The sequence below is a fragment of the Lepidochelys olivacea genome, assembly GCF_965140295.1.
Source record: "Lepidochelys olivacea isolate rLepOli2 genome assembly, chromosome: 1".
Taxonomy (NCBI): domain Eukaryota; kingdom Metazoa; phylum Chordata; order Testudines; family Cheloniidae; genus Lepidochelys; species Lepidochelys olivacea.
Genome location: NC_140411.1, coordinates 210,948,496 through 210,964,676, shown reverse-complemented (window position 1 = coordinate 210,964,676; position 16,181 = coordinate 210,948,496). Strand labels below are relative to the sequence as shown.

General features: G+C 47.2%; 1 protein-coding gene across 4 annotated transcripts; it reads left to right on the top strand.

The window, feature by feature from the left end:
• Window positions 1–6,044: 6,044 nt before the first annotated feature.
• ZNF697 (zinc finger protein 697) lies at window positions 6,045–15,981 on the top strand. Of its 4 annotated transcripts, XM_084639713.1 has the most exons (4): window positions 6,705–6,853; window positions 9,605–10,190; window positions 13,898–14,063; window positions 14,496–15,981. In XM_084639713.1, exons 3-4 carry the CDS (start codon window positions 13,985–13,987, stop codon window positions 15,338–15,340), a joined length of 924 nt encoding a protein of 307 aa, XP_084495839.1. In that variant the 5' UTR covers window positions 6,705–6,853; window positions 9,605–10,190; window positions 13,898–13,984; the 3' UTR covers window positions 15,341–15,981. The 4 variants fall into 4 exon arrangements, with proteins under 4 accessions (XP_084495840.1, XP_084495841.1, XP_084495839.1 ...); XM_084639714.1 differs by lacking the exons at window positions 6,705–6,853; window positions 9,605–10,190 and adding an exon at window positions 6,045–6,301; XM_084639715.1 differs by lacking the exons at window positions 6,705–6,853; window positions 9,605–10,190 and adding an exon at window positions 6,446–6,568.
• Window positions 15,982–16,181: the final 200 nt, after the last annotated feature.

Below are 16,181 nucleotides of genomic sequence, written 5' to 3'. Positions count from 1 at the left end.
CTCCCACACCAGCCATTTGTCTCCCTCTATCGTGCCTCTGGGTCCTTTTTTCTCTCACGTTTTTCTGTCCTCCAGGGTCCCTCTAAGCCTTCTTGTCTCTTATATCTCACTGGGCCCCCCATTTGCCCTGACTTACCCCCACTATGGTCTTGTTTCTCATTTCTCCCCTATGTCTCACACAGTAAGGGACAGGTGCTCTCTGGACAGAGAAAGGTAGATAGGTACGTGAGTGGCTGTTTCTTGCCTTCTGAGGTTCTTGCTAACTCTGGTGACCTCTGCAAAATGGGACATTTGGCAGGTTTGTAAAGCTCAGGCTACTGTTGTGGGGATGAAACTTTTCAAAAGTGGATTTCTCATGTTCCTTAACATAGGGTAGGTCAGGTCAAGACAGCTAACAAAACACCAAGAGGCAGGGTGTGCTTGTGGGGAGAAACACATGAGGGCCATTGAGAAACAGTGTGAAAGCTTCAAAGAGTTTACAACAAAAATTTGGGCTTTTGTACCACTAAAAAACAGGCACACGTGGAACTGGCACTTTTAAAGCATTGTCAAAGGAGTATGTAACTGGGGTGCAAGTGAGTTGTGTCAGGGGAGAGCCTAGCCAGAAAAATGTACCCCTTAAGGAATTTTCAAACTACTGCATCCTGGCCCAAGTGGTTGAAGGGCTGAAATTAGGTGTGGTGATTGACTCTCATTTGACAATTGCTCTAAATGGCCTCATTAACACCCACTTATCCCCCAGGTGTGAAGAGAAGAGGCAGCAAACTTGCACTCACTTTCACTTTGCTTTTAAGTGAAGGATTATTCATAGGCAACAAGTTGCCCATTAAACAAGGATATGATAAGAGTGAGACTCAGAGCCTGCAGAGTCGATTGACACTAGGCCCAGCTCATAAGACAGCTAATGGTGTCCAACACCATCAGGTGGTCCAGAGACATCTACACGGAAACATCACAGGACACCGCCAGTACCACGTCGAGTAACCAAGAACACTGACTAGGGAAATAACCCACTTCCTTCCCTGACAAACTGAGAGACGCACCGCACCCATGTACTTATTCTCTACACCAATACTGACTTGGACTCTTAATACATTCCATGGGTGGTGTACCCGAGCCCATTTATCCACTGATGCTTTAAAAACTCCCACACCCCAATCTGGATCTATGCTGGTTATATGATACGTATGTACCTCGTGAACCTTAAAAAGAAAAGGAGTACTTGTGGCACCTTAGAGACTAACAAATCTATTTGAGCATAAGCTTTCATGAGCTACAGCTCACTTCATCGGAGCTACAGCTCACTTCATCGGATGCATCGGAGCTGTAGCTCACGAAAGCTTATGCTCAAATAAATTTGTTAGTCTCTAAGGTGCCACAAGTACTCCTTTTCTTTTTGAGGATACAGAATAACACGGCGGCTACTCTGAAACTCATGAACCTTGTAACTGATACTTGCAATCCCCCATAACCCAAGCCCGACCCCAGATGTACAGTACCTTCCCTCTTAATTTGCGTTAATTTGATTTTAAACAATACCTTTAATACATTTTTTATATCTGTATGTATGCAAATAGTTAATAATAGATACAATGGCACTAGTGATATGCAGTCCAGTTTCTGGATTGTGTGGAACTGACACTTGGACACTGCAGATGGTTTCCTCTGGCTGCTCTTTATATGCAGGCCTGAATAAAATAGTTTTTACTGCTTTAATTCTGTATTGTGGCTGACCAGAGGCACTGCAGGCCAGATTCACAAGGGTACTTAGCCGGGTAACTGCCTCCTTAGGACTGTAAGTCTCTATTTGGATCCCCCTGATATCCTCCAAGCCACTACTCAGTACTGCTTAACCCTGTAGGTGCCTACATTTCCGTTGGTAGACATACACAAAGTCACCTAAGTCCTGATGCTGCCCCACAGCTAGCAAGCTATTCTGAGCCCTAATTCATGCCTAAGCCTCAGTTGAGATGATCCCCCTCCTGGCTCCCCTGTGGGGTTTGATCTGGTAGGTATGCTCAGAACATACTTATCCGATCAGGCCTCATACATAAGACAGCAGAGGGTGAGTGTGCATGTGTGTACAGAACACCCAGTAGACCAGTGATTAGGGCACTCACTCACCTGGGATGTGGGAGATCCAGATTCAAAGAAGGTAAAAGAAAAGGGAGATGGTATCAGTCCATAAATGTGCTGCTATCGCCCTCTGGAAACTGGCCATCACAGATGGTTCTAGATCTGTAGCGATCACTTATTGTCAAGTTGGGCATGTTTGGCCTGCTACTGGTAACACATAATCCAGTGCGCCCTGCTGCGAGTTGGGTTCTCAGCCACTAAACCAGGAATGCCACTATTGATTGGTGGGGTGTATGCCAGATACCCAGTGGAATGAAAAATAATATCCACAAAGGAGAAATTCCACCTGGCACTGCTGCCATAATAGAGTCTCAAACTAAATGTATACGCCAAGTTAAAAAAAATCTAAAGGATAAAAAAAATGCCACGATGGCTAAACAGCTCAGTAAAAGAGGTGGTTAGAGGCAAAAAGGCATCCTTTAAAATTTGGAAGTTAAATAGTAGCGAGGAAAATAGAAAGGAGCATAAACCCTGACAAATCAAGTGTAAAAGTATAATTAGGCAAGCCAAAAAAGAATTTGAAGAGCAACTAAGCAAAAGACACAAAAGCTAATAGCTTTTTTTTTTAAGAACATCAAAAGCTGGAGGCCTGACGAACAGTCAGTGGTCTCACTGGACAATGAAAGTAATGAAGGTGCACTCAAGGAAGACAAGGCTATTTTGGAGAAGCTTAATGAATTCTTTGCACGAATCTTCAATGCAGAGGATATGCTGGAGACTCCCACAACCAAACCATTTTTTTTTTTTATGTGAAAAATCTGAGGAACTGCCCCAGACCAAGGTGTCAATAAAGGAGGTTTTTGAACAAATTTAACTGCAGTAAGATACCCAGATCAGATGTTTCCTTCAGAACTCAAATATGAAATTGCAGAACTACTCACTTTAGTATGTAACCTACCACTTTAACTACCTTACAGCCATTTGTTAAAGAGGCTGATTAACGTAACACCTGATTTAGTCAAAAAGCATCCAACTTGCAGTAGGTTGTACTGGATTATGTTTTACCAGTAGCAGATTTTTTAAAAGACTCCAGAGATGATCCTGACAATCACAGGCCTAACTTCAGTAGTACCAGGCAAATTGGTTGAAACTATAGTAAATGACAGAATTAACAGAATTATTAGATATATAAACAGGATACACTGGAGAGGAGTCAACACAGCTTTTATAAACAGAAATCATGCCTCCGCAATCTATTAGAACTCTTTGAGGGAGTCATCAAATTTGTGAACAAGAGCAATCCAGTGGATATAGTGTACTTGGACTTTCCAGAAAGCCTTTGACAAGGTCCCTCACCAGAGGCTCTTAAGCAAAGTAAGCAGCAATGGAATAAAAGGGAAGGTCATCTCATGAATTCGTTAAAAGATCGGAAATAAAGGGTAAGCATAAATTGTCAATTTTCACAATGGAGAGAAGTAAATAGAAGAGTCTACCAAGGATCTGTACTGGGACCTGTGCTGTTCAACATATTCATAAATGATCTGGAAAAATGGGGGACTAGTGAGGTGCAAAAATTGCAGGCACTACAAAATTACTCAAGATTGTTAAATCCAAACTCTGTGAAGAGTTACAAACTGGGTGATTCAGTGACAAAATGGCTGATAAAATCAAATGTCAAGTTCTACATAATAAAGACTGTAAAAATATACGCCTATACTCCTATACGCTCAAAATGATGGGGTCCAAATGAACTCTTAACACTCAGTAAAGAGATCTTGGAGTCATCATGGATAGTTCCCCTGAAAACATCTGCTCTATGTGAAACAGTAGACAAAAAAGGAAAAGGAGATAGTAGGATAGAAAATATCACTATGCCGCTATATAAATCCATGGTATGACCACACTTTGAATAATGTGTGCAGTTTTGGTTCCCCCCGCCCCCGCCCCCATCTCAAAAATGATATACTGGAACTAGAAAAGGTGCAGAGTAACAAAAATGATTAGGGGACATGGAACAGCTTCCATATGGGGAGGGATTAAAAAGACTGAGACTGTTAAGCCTGGAAAAGAGATGACTGAGATGGAATGATAGAGGTCTGTAAAATCATGAATGGTATCAAGAAAGTGAATAGGGAAGTGTTATTTACCCCATCAAATAACACAAGAACTAGAAGGCACCTGATGAAATTAATAAGCAGCTCGTTGAGAACAGATAAAAGAAGTACTTCATCACACAGCACACAGTCAACCTGTAGAACTCGTTGTCAGGGGATGTTGTGAAGGCCAAAAGTATAACTGGGTTCAGAGAAGAATTAGGTAAGTTCCTGAAGGATAGGTCCATCAATGGCTATTAGCAAAGATGGTCAGGGACACAATCCCCTGCTCTGGGTGTCCCTAAACCTCCAAATGGCAGAAGCTGGGGCTGGACAACAAGGACAGGATCACTCTAAATTGCTCTGTTCTGTTCATTCTGTCTGAAGCATCTGGCGTAGGCCACTGTCAGAAGACAGGATACGGGGCTAGCTGGACCAGTGGTCTGACTCACGATGGCTGTTCTAATGCCTTGCAGCTGGCTCTTAATCCCCTGTGGAGAAAGTGTTAGGTGATTGGCACTGCAGTTCACTTCTTGCCCTGCTGCATCTCTTCCAGCTGTCCTGGCTTTCAAACGCCTTAGGCTTCCAAGCCTTTGGGCTTGGTCAGTACTGCTATGAGGGGGACTTTTGTCTTGCCTCATTTTTTTTTCTGCCTAGGTGTACAATCTGATGGTTCGGGTATGATGATCTCCCTCTTCACTTGGGGTTGGCACACACTATTTTTCCCCAGGACCCTTGCCTCATTCAGTGAACAGGATGGATTATGCTCACTGAATGGGGAGCTAATTAGAAGTATCTTATCTTCACAATTCAGTGTTGCCCCATATCTTTTTATTGCATATCATTTAAACCCTGCACTGAATACAGAATTATCAATTTCCTTATGGGATTTTCTATACTCATCACTGTAATATCTCAGTACCTCACAAATATTAATGAATTTATCTTTACAAGACCCCTGTGAGATAATATGGTATTACTAACTCCATTTTACAGATGATTAATGGAGGCACAGAGAAATTAGGGCTTAAAACGGTCAACTGTCCACTAATTTTGGGTGCCTACTTTTAAGATGTCTAGGGCCTGACTTTTCAGAGACTTTATATATACTGAAAGACTCACTGGGCCAGAGAGAGAGTACAAGGCCCAGACAATAGGAATGACTCTAGACTGGTTGTTAGAGCACCCACCTGGGAGACTCTGGGTCCAGTCCCCCTGCTCCAATGACTCTTGAATTATTTTTATACTGATTGCTCAGGGTACTGAGGCCACTGGATCTGTATATGCATGGATCTATGACCACACATCCAAACTGACCTTCTGTGCAGGACCCTCACAGACCACAGTGGAGATAAGTTGTGCTGCATGCCGGTGTTGCACAGACTCCCCACCCCTGCCTGTTTGTCCTGCCAGCCCCCACTGCAGCCTAAGTGGTAAGGAGAACCAGCCTATTAAGTTCAATACAGCTCCATACCTATGTAAAGATAGTTACTCATATCAGTGTTTGCAGGATCAAGGCCCCTCCAAAAGATTTACAGAGAAAAAGGAGGGGGAAGGCACAATGTTTTAAAAACATTAAGGTACCCATGCCTACTTTCCCCTTTATTTGATTTTCCATCCTGGGCAAAAGGCATAACTCTCGCAGGGGACATCTGCAGAGAGGCAAATTACACAGAGCTCGCTCTATTTGTTGGTTGTTGTTCTTAGTCTTTGCCAACTGTTATTATTATTTTGTCCCTCGCCTAATTTTCTTGGCTGCTCTTAACCCTTGCTGATTTTCTTAACGCTGGTTTTTTAAAGGCTTGTGACCACCGCCGGATTGCGCTTCTCTAACATTTGGGGTTTGGGCTTTTTGACTAGCGGCAACTTTCTTTCCACGGCCCTGATCCTTCCAACGCTGCCCCACAGGCTTAACCCTTATAGGCGCCAGATGTTTTTATGGATTTCCAACCTCAGCTCCGCGGAGAGGCAGCTGGAGCACTGGGGCCTCTCGTGTTTCTAACCCCGGCCTGAAGGAAACCCCACAACGTTGGCAGCCCCTGTTCGTTGCAAAGCACATCACTGAGGGGAGACTCTGCGAGCCGCCAGCAGCCCTGCCAGGCCTCCCCGGTTCCGGGCGCTGCCTGGGGCAGGTTTGTGAGGGGCCGGCGCTGGGGGGGGGGCGGAGGAGCGGGCGGGGGCTCTGAAGCGGGCGCGGGGCAGCCCCGCACGGCTCAGCCGGGAAGCCCCCCAGCCCTGCGGTGCGCGGGGACTGACGGCCACAGCCGACGTGGCTGAGGAGAGGGGGGGAGGGGGCGCCGCTGCCCGGCCGAGCGCAGGGCAACCGTCGGGCGGCGCGGGCCGCAGCCCTCTGTCCGGCCGCGCGCGCGGGGAGGCGGTGCGGCGCGCGAGCCCGGCAGGTAGGGGCGGGGCGGCCGCACGCGCGGGGCCGAGAGGGGGGGAGGGGGGCACGGTCGGGCTCGCCCCCGCCCGCAAGGGGCGGAGGCGCGGGGGCTGCCCGCAGGGGGCGCGCGGGGGCTGCCCGCAGGGGGCGCGCCTGGCAGCGCCCCCTCCCCCGCCCCAGGCCTGCAGGAAGCAGCCGCAGCCGCGGCCCCCGAGCGAAGGCGGCGGCAGCGTGACGTGTCCGCGGCGTCTGCGCCCAGCCGCGCCGCGCCGCGCCGCGATGGAGCCGCCCGGCCCGGGGGGTGAGCGGCGCGGGCGGCCGGGGCGCGGGGGAGGCAGGAATCGGCCCGGCCCGGTGCAGGCGCTGGGCGAGCCGCGGACTGGGCGCAGCCGGCCGAGGGGGCGTGGCCCGGGGGCAGGGAGCGGCCGCCGGCGGGCCGGAGTCAGGGGAGGTGTGGCACAGCCGGGGGGTGCGGGTGGCTGGGCAAGCAAGCCCCGTGTTTCCCTTGCAGCCCGTCCTATAGCCTCCCCGTCCTCCCGTTAGGCCCGGGGCCGCCGTGCATGTGCCGTTGTTCACACACGTAGTAAGACACGTACAGACTGCAAGGCCAGAGGGGCGTAAGGGACTGGCATCCCCGGGTCTGGAGTCTGACTCCTGCGCAGGGAGGCCACGGGACCTCGTCACCCGCAACCCTGCGATAGACCCCCAAGCTCTGGCTGAGTTACTGAAGTCCTCAAACCACGATTAAAAAACTTCCAAGTTCCAGAGAATTCATCGTTTACATTAGTTTAAACCCGCAAGTGACCCAAGCCCCATGCGGCAGAGAAAGGCGAACCCCCCCCGCCCCCAGAGTCTCTGCCAATCTGACCCGCAAAAAAATTCCTTCCTCACCTGACATAGGGCGATCACTTAGACCCCGAGCATGTGGGCAAGACCTGCCAGGCAGATACCAGGGAAAGAATTCTCTGGAGTAACTTAGAGCTCCCGCCATCAAGTGTCCCTAAGAGACAGTCACTACCCCAGTCCTTCTGATCTAAAAAGACAAGACATAGGCAAAGAAGCCAAAATGACAGGCAGAGCCATCCTGAGGGTATGACAAATCAGGGCGACCACCCTGGGCCCTGCACTTTGGGGAGCCCCACACTTCGTGAGGAAGCGGGCGGGGTGTGTGTGTGCAGAGGAGACCCCCTACCAACCTCCTCCTGCCCCCAATGCCTTTTGTCTGCCAGCGGGCCCCATGGATCAGCAGCTTCCCCTCCCTCCCAGTGCCTACCACCGATCAGCTGTTTCACTGCATTGGAGGTGCTGCAGGGGAGGGGGGGAGAGGTGGGGCAGGGGTGGCGCCTTGTGGGAAGGAGTGGAGTGGGGGCAGGGCCTGGGCAGAGCCAGGGGGAGCACCCCACTGGCAGATAGAAACTTGGCACCTATGTCCTGGGCCCTGCACAGCCCCTAGGGACAGCTCTGGTACCGGGTCATACAGCAGGAGAGTGACTGAGAAAGGCATGGAAAGCAGAGCTCTCCCATGTTAACCGGATGCCTATCGAAGCTCCGTCTCTTAGTGAGCAATGCATCTTGGCCCCGGATTGGGACCGAGTGTTGCATGCTGCTTTGTACGGACCCCACTTCTAATAAATGCAATAGGGGCCACAGATTGAGGGTAATATTTTAAGAGGGGATGGATTTGCAAATTCTGAGCATGAGATGAACTATCTGTGTTTGGGATAGAAAACTCATGGGTTCAAGTAGCACTGAAAGGGAAATCCCAGGGTCACTTGCCCTGACCAGTAGTGCTCTCTGGCTTGCTTTTATGCTGCTGGACTTGTACATAGAGCCAGTGAGCGACCCAGCCTCCCATGGTGCCTTTCTCAGGACTTTTCCTTGGACCTGGCAAGATTGGTGGGCATTCCAGGCCACACAGTGGGTGCTTACTGATGGTGGGTGACTGCAGAGACCATATTAGTTACTGGAATTAAATTGGTGTTAACAAAAACAATGTTGAGATGAGACAATGGTCTCATCCAGATGAGACAATGGTCCTTTGGGCCCCTTTTAAGCATTTTGACTCTTAAAAATAATAAACCCTTCCCCATGTTCAGATTTCAGTCTCCTGTGATGCCTACCAGTTTTCCAGTCATCAATAAAGTCTTCCACAGTAAACCTGAATTTCTAATGTTAAAAAACAAAAAGAACCCCCTCATGCATGGTGTGTGTGTTTTGTTTTTTTAAAAAAACCTCTGAGGCTGTCTTTATCCATCATAAAGAAGGAAAAAGAGCTAATCTTCTTTCCCTTACTGGTCCCCTGTAATGCATGTTAAGTGCTTTGTTGGAAGGTGCGATACAGAGTAAGTGCAAGCAGCGTACAACTCTCAACTATCAACCCTAACTCCCCACAGACCCTTTTTTCCTCCATCACTGATAATTTGGTAACTGCAACCTGCAGAGGGGAGCGGGCAGACCCACTGGTGACATGGGGCACCAAATCAGGTCCGATTCACTCTCTGTAGAAAACAGTTCCTACCACCCTTCTCTGAGACCCAGAAAAGTACAACAACCTAGGTCTGATTCTCTACTTCCTCAAACCTTGTGTAGTTATGTACACTTGTGCAAAAGTCGCTGTAAAATGCTACCAAATCAGAATGGTATCATTTTACTCCCCCGTGCTTTGCACTGATGTAGAGACAGGGCAGAGGAGAGTCTAGTCCCTCTAATTTAAGGCCCAAGCTCTTTCTCTTCCCCATGTCTCTGTCAGTCACCCTTTCGAACATATTGATGAGAGGAGAACCACACTCTCCTTCCTTGTGCTAGGGTTTGGTAGCCTGAATCTTTCCTCCTATTTTCACCTTTAAAATCCCCCCTATCCCCCTGGCGATATATAGCAGATCCGTCACTCCTCTTTAAATGGATTACAGCTTGTTCTCCCCATGTTAGCAACAAGAAGAAAGTCAAGGAAAGTGTGGGCCCCTTACTGAATGATGGAGGCAATCTAGTGAGAGAGGATGTGGAAAAAGCTAATGTACTCAATGCTTTTTTTGCCTCTGTCTTCACAAACAAGGTCAACTCCCAGACTACTGCACTGGGCAGCACAGCATGGGGAGGAGGTGACCAGCCCTCTGTGAAGAAAGAAGTGGTTCGGGACTGTTTAGAAAAGCTGGACGAGCACAAGTCCATGGGCTGGATGCGCTGCATCTGAAAGTGCTCAAGGAGTTGGCAGATGTGCTTACAGAGCCCTTGTCCATTATCTTTGAAAACTCATGGTGATCTGGGGAAGTCCCGGATGACTGGAAAAAGGCTAATGTAGTGCCCATCTTTAAAAAAGGGAAGAAGGAGGATCCGGGGAACTACAGGCCAGTCAGCCTCACCTCAGTCCCTGGAAAAATCATGGAGCAGGTCCTCAAGGAATCAATTCTGAAGCACTTAGAGGAGAGGAAAGTGATCAGGAACAGTCAGCATGGATTCACCAAGGGCAAGTCATGCCTGACTAATCTAATTGCCTTCTATGACGAGATAACTGGCTCTGTGGATGAGGGGAAAGCAGTGGACATGTTGTTCCTTGACTTAAGCAAAGCTTTTGACACGGTCTCCCACAGTATTCTTGCCAGCAAGTTAAAGAAGTATGGGCTGGATGAATGGATGATAAGGTGGATAGAAAGCTGGCTAGATTGTCGGGCTCAACGGGTAGTGATCAATGGCTCCATGTTTAGTTGGCAGCCAGTATCAAGTGGGGTGCCCCAAGGGTCGGTCCTGGGGCCGGTTTTGTTCAATATCTTCATAAATGATCTGGAGGATGGTGTGGATTGCACCCTCAGCAAGTTTGCAGATGACACTAAACTGGGAGGAGAGGTAGATACGCTGGAGGGTAAGGATAAGATACAGAGGGCCCTAGACAAATTAGAGGATTGGGCCAAAAGAAATCTGATGAGGTTCAACAATGACAAGTGCAGAGTCCTGCACTTAGGACAGAAGAACCCCATGCACCGCTACAGACTAGGGACCGAATGGCTCGGCAGCAGTTCTGCAGAAAAGGACCTAGGGGTTACAGTGGACGAGAAGCTGGATATGAGTCAACAGTGTGCCCTTGTTGCCAAGAAGGCCAGTGGCATTTTGGGATGTATACGTAGGGACATTGCCAGCAGATCGAGGGACGTGATCGTTCCCCTCTATTCAACATTGGTGAGGCCTCATGTGGAGTACTGTGTCCATTTTTGGGCCCAACACTACAAGAAGGATGTGAAAAAATTGGAAAATGTCCAGCAGAGGGCAACAAAAATTATTAGAGGACTGGAACACATGACTTATGAGGAGAGGCTGAGGGAAGAGAAGAATGAGGGGGGATTTGATAGGTGCTTTCAACTACCTTTCAACTACCTGAAAGGGCTTCCAAAGAGGATGGATCTAGACTGTTCTCAGTGGTAGCTGATGACAGAACAAGGAGTAATGGTCTCAAGTTGCAGTGGAGGAGGTTTAGCTTGGATATTAGGAAAAACTTTTTCACTTGGAGGGTGGTGAAACACTGGAATGCGTTACCTAGGGAGGTGGTGGAATCTCCTTTCTTAGATATTTTAAAGGTCAGGCTTGACAAAGCCCTGGCTGGGATGATTTAGTTGGGGATTGGTCCTGCTTTGAGCAGGGGGTTGGACTAGATGACCTCCTGAGGTCCCTTCCAACCCTGATATTCTATGATTCTATGATTTGCCAGACCAAACCACGGGGACCTTCTGGCTGCCTCAGTTTAGTGCCCGTTGTACTGCCTGGCTGGCCCAGTCTGGTAGATTACATGGCAATTATGCTGTGGGGCCAGGAGGGAGACAGTAAATTTTTGTCTTCTCTATTTTTGGTTTCCATTTATTTCCCCTTCCTTAGACTGGCTCTCAAATATTTATATACAGTGGTTGGTATTAAAAATGGAGTCCTATGTTTTATTTAGTTATACGGATTTGCTATAATTAACCTCTCCCTTTCAAAAGTACTCCACTGACTGAAATTATTATTAGTACCCAGATACCTTGATGATGGATCTGTTATAAATATTTACTAGATAGATTAATAGATTTTTAGGGCCCAAAGGACCATTGTCTCATCTGGGTTCCCTGCATTACACAGATCATACAATTTCATCTAATGATTCCTGCATCAAGCCTGTAACTTGTGGCTGAGCTATAGCATGTCTTTTAGAAATGGATAGTCTTGATTTAAAGGCGTCAAGTGTGAGAGAGTTAGCAAGTGCTTTTTGAGATTTGTCAGCCAGTTTTAATCTGTTTAATGTTACATTGATTGTGTAAAATGCTGACTTTTTAATCAGACTATTGTGCAGTAATAAGTCAAACGCCTGCCAGAGATCTAAGTATGTTATGTCAACACAGTTATCTTTGTCATCTAAACTTGTAATCCCTGCAAAAAACAATATCTGGTTTGTTTGGCAATGTACATATTCAGTATTCCAAAATGTAGTAAGTCAAGAAGCTCCTTGGCCAATGTTTTTAAAACTCTGCAATGCAAATTATCTGGTCTTGTAGATTTTTAAATATTTAATGTTAGGAGATGGTGTTTAATGTCCTCATTGGTCATTGTTGGAATAGAAAGTGTTTCATTATCAGTGTAAGCTGTAAGTGTGTCAACCTGGTTCTTTCCAAATACAAAACAGAAAAAATATTTATTGAACACTCCAATCTTTTCTGCCTCCTTGACAGTTTGACCATATCCATCTAGCAACCCTATACCGATCCTAGGATTTTGGGGCTAGGTTCACAGAGGTTCTTAGGTGTTGCAATGCCTAACTCAGGTGCTCTGCTGCCTCATGGAATTCTCGGCCCCGACTTAGGCTGCAGGCTCCCTATACGATGCAAGTGGAGAGTTAGGCACCAAAGAAGAGGATTCTCAGATGCCAGCAAACTGAACAGGAGTGAAATGCCTAGATTCTCAAAGGTGTCAAAGTCCTGTTGATTTGGGTCTTAGTCATATGGCTGATGGGCTGGAGAGAGGCACCTCCCTCTGCTTAGGATTCTCAGCCAGGAACCCTCCCCCACAGTTAGGCTCCTAAGCCAGGTCATTCCTTTCTCTAATACCCAGAGAGTGAGACACACACGCTGACACTCCCACCTATTGTGGGACTTAAACCCAGGCCTCTTATGTCCTAGGTGAGTGCCCTAACCACCAGGCTATGAGGTATTCTGAGGTGGATCTCTCTCGATCTATTTTACTGGAGCTGTTCCACTTTGTAGAAGTAAATATTAATGGGGACAGGGAGAAAGCAACTCCACTGCCCAGTAACTGTTCAGGTCCTGCCAACTTGTGCAAATGTATTGTGAGTAATGAATGGGATTGTGACTGAAGTCTCTGTTTAGAATCCATTGATAAAGAACGCAAATGAAGTTGGGGTCCCGTTGTTCTAGGCGCTGTATACTAATAAGAGGCAGTCTCTGCCTCAGAGAGCTTATAGTCTAGTGGTGCTATATTCTCTACTAGTGCAGCTCTCCTCCCAGTAGAAGGATTGGGTGATTTTAATGTCGAGGGGAAGTGCTTTGCAGCCAACACTCAGGGTGGCCAGTTCATGTGAAATTTCTATGACTTTTATAACTTTACTTCGTCTTAGCAGCCACTTGCAAACTTGCTAGCAGCTGTCTTTCAGCTCAGTATTTCTGACTATGGCCACCAGAGGCCACTGCTGGGAACCAAGCAGGTGGCTTTGGAGCGCAGGTTCCTCCATGAAGCACCCTGGCTCCCTGAAGAGCTTCTGCCCTGCTCCTTGCTTTGTGAGCAGTGAGGGAGGTGCCAGCTGGCCGGGCAGAAGCAGCAGCTTCCTTGCAGTTTAATGTAATGCCAGGGAGGGTGGGATGGAAAAGTGAAAGCATTGGGGATGTATAGGGATAAAGGAGAGTGACCTTTACCTCCCTCCACCTGCACGAGAGGTGCTCTGTGCTGACCTCACCTACCCTCTGCTGCAGAACTGTGAGGGACAGGGGCCTTAGGAGGAACGGGACAGGGGAGAAGAGGCCAGCACCCAGATCAAGGTGTATACAGCAAGTAGTTAGGGAGAGCGCCCCAGGGGATTCTTAAGGTGAGCACAGGAGGATGCTGGGGAGAGTGTCCGTCCTGTCTGTCAGGAGGAAGAGGAGGGTATTTTACACACACACACACACACACACACACAGAGGGTGGTCTTCCTGTTCTGAAATATAAAATCAGAAGACAGACTGAAAATTAAATATGACATCCCTACTTCGTCACAGTGCCCTGAGGGTTCAGTCATAATCGGGAATGCTTGATGGGGGACATGTAATGATTTTTAAGTTAGTTTCATGAGTTTTTGTTTTTGTTCTTGTTGTGCCCCCTTGGGGGTTGTTAATAGGAAATACTTGATGGCGATGTAACCAGGTGTGATACTGACTCTTTTAATGGCCATGAGCAGGGTCCCTAAGCCTGCCATCATCTCTGGATGGAACGAGAGGAAGAGCTGTGTGCTCCAATTCTCCAGGAGTCAGAGGAAAGGGAGATCCTCTTTGGGGCCTCCACAGGTGAGGAATAAGTTAAGCCAATTCAGAAATTGCTGGAAATTCAACCTTTTGTTTCATTTAAAACCGTTCCCGTACTGTTTCTTCTTCTCTGCTTTGGGATTACATCCAGCAGTTATTTCTGGCAAGCCTCACTTATGGTTTTCCATCAGTCCTGGCTGACTTCTGGCCAGAGTTCTGTTTCTCTCTCCCCCCAACCCAACTTTTCTCTGAATGTTCATTTGAGTTTTTGAAGCAAAATTGCCATCTCCATATTGGGAAATGGTTGTTTTTCCTTTCTTTCTTTTTTTTTTTTTTTTTTGTGGGATGGGGGTTGGGATTTTCCGTCTCACATCCAGTCTTACATTTTATTTAGTTGACTCATACTTTGTGCAATTCTCCTTTCTTAGATTTCTTTTCGACCAAACACTCATGTCTGGCTTCTATTTATTCAAGGATTGAATGAGCATGAGGAGAAGAACCCCCAGGAAGATGGTCCTGAGAATCTGGAACAGTATGGTACAATATCAGAGGGGTGTGAAGAGAATGTTTTCCAGAGCCCTGATGAGGAGGGGGCCTATGAGGGCCAGTACATGTCAGAAACACATCAGGGAGACCTTCCTGGTAAGATACTGGGTAACTCTGTTCATCCAGAAAGAGATTTGGAAGCTCTTCAAGGTATCATCATCCACCAGAGAATTCCTATAGAGGAGAGACCCTATGTATATACTGAATGTGGGGAGGGCTTCAGTCAGAGCTCGAACCTTACACAGCATGAAATAACACAGACAGGAGAGAAACCACATAAATGTACTGAATGTAACAAAAGTTTCAGTTGGCGCTCAGACCTAATTAAACACCAGAGAACCCACACAGGCGAGAAACCCTACATATGTAGTGAATGTGGGGAAAACTTTAGTGTAAGCTCTCACCTTTTCACTCACAAGAGAACCCACACAGGAGAGAGACCTTTCCATTGTAACGAATGTGGGAAAAGCTTCAGCCGGAACTCTCACCTTATTAACCACCAAAGAATCCACACCGGAGAAAAGCCCTTTGAATGTGCTCAGTGTGGGAAGAGCTTCAGTGATTTCTCAACACTTACCCAGCACCAGAGAACCCACACGGGTGAGAAACCCTACGTATGTGTTGAATGCGGGAAAAGCTTCATCCAGAGCTCACACCTCGTTAGGCACCGGAGAATCCACACAGGAGAGAAACCCTATAAATGTGCTGAGTGTGGGAAAAGCTTTCGTTACAAGAGTCACCTTGCACAGCACCATAAACTCCACATGGAGTAGAAAGCACAGCCATGAGAGCCCCTGTCCTGCACACAGAAACTCATGCATAAATTATTATATGGTGTGATGACATCAAGAAGGAACTACAAAGGGAGTGGGCACATTCTTAGTGCAGGTAGATTGTTCTAGGATGGATGGGGGGCTCTGAGTATTGGGAATGAGTTTGATGTTGATAGGAATCAATCATTTGGGGATCGGGGGGAACAAGGAGAGAGAGGCAGCTGGGGGAGTTGATCATTTGGGGTTCAGAGGGCTGGGAAGTGGGAGGAATTAGGGCACTGAGGGAATTTGGTGCTAAGGAACATTGTTTGGAGTACAGCAAAATAGAGGGTCAAGAGGGGAAATATATATCTCATTGTCTTACTAAGAAGTCAAAAATGATAAATTAGGCTCTGAGACAGATACCTGGCTCATAAGATGTCAGAGCCAAAATCCTGGGAAATGCCTCACTTACTGAAGTGAGGAAGACAAAGTGCCCTCTGTTCTCTCTGGCAATGTCTCCAGCAATTGTTTCCTCATTTTAGATAATATTTATTTGTAGCTGCTATTTTAGGAGCTCAGTTAAATCTGGGCAAAAACGTCCCAGTTTTCTGTACATGTTATAATATCTAGTTTTCTGTTGCGTTGTGTCTCCCCCTCTGAAATAAAACTTTTTTTAAAAAAATACCCTATGTTCTCCCATCTTCTCTCCCATTGTCCTGTTTCTAGGGTAGAATGGCCCTGTATAGCTTACAGTCAGCTTTACTGAAGAGAAACAAAGCAGTCTTGTTAGGGCCTGTCTAGACTAGAAGAATTAACTGGTGTTAGCAAACACCCTTGCTAAGCACACCTCATCTTCCAA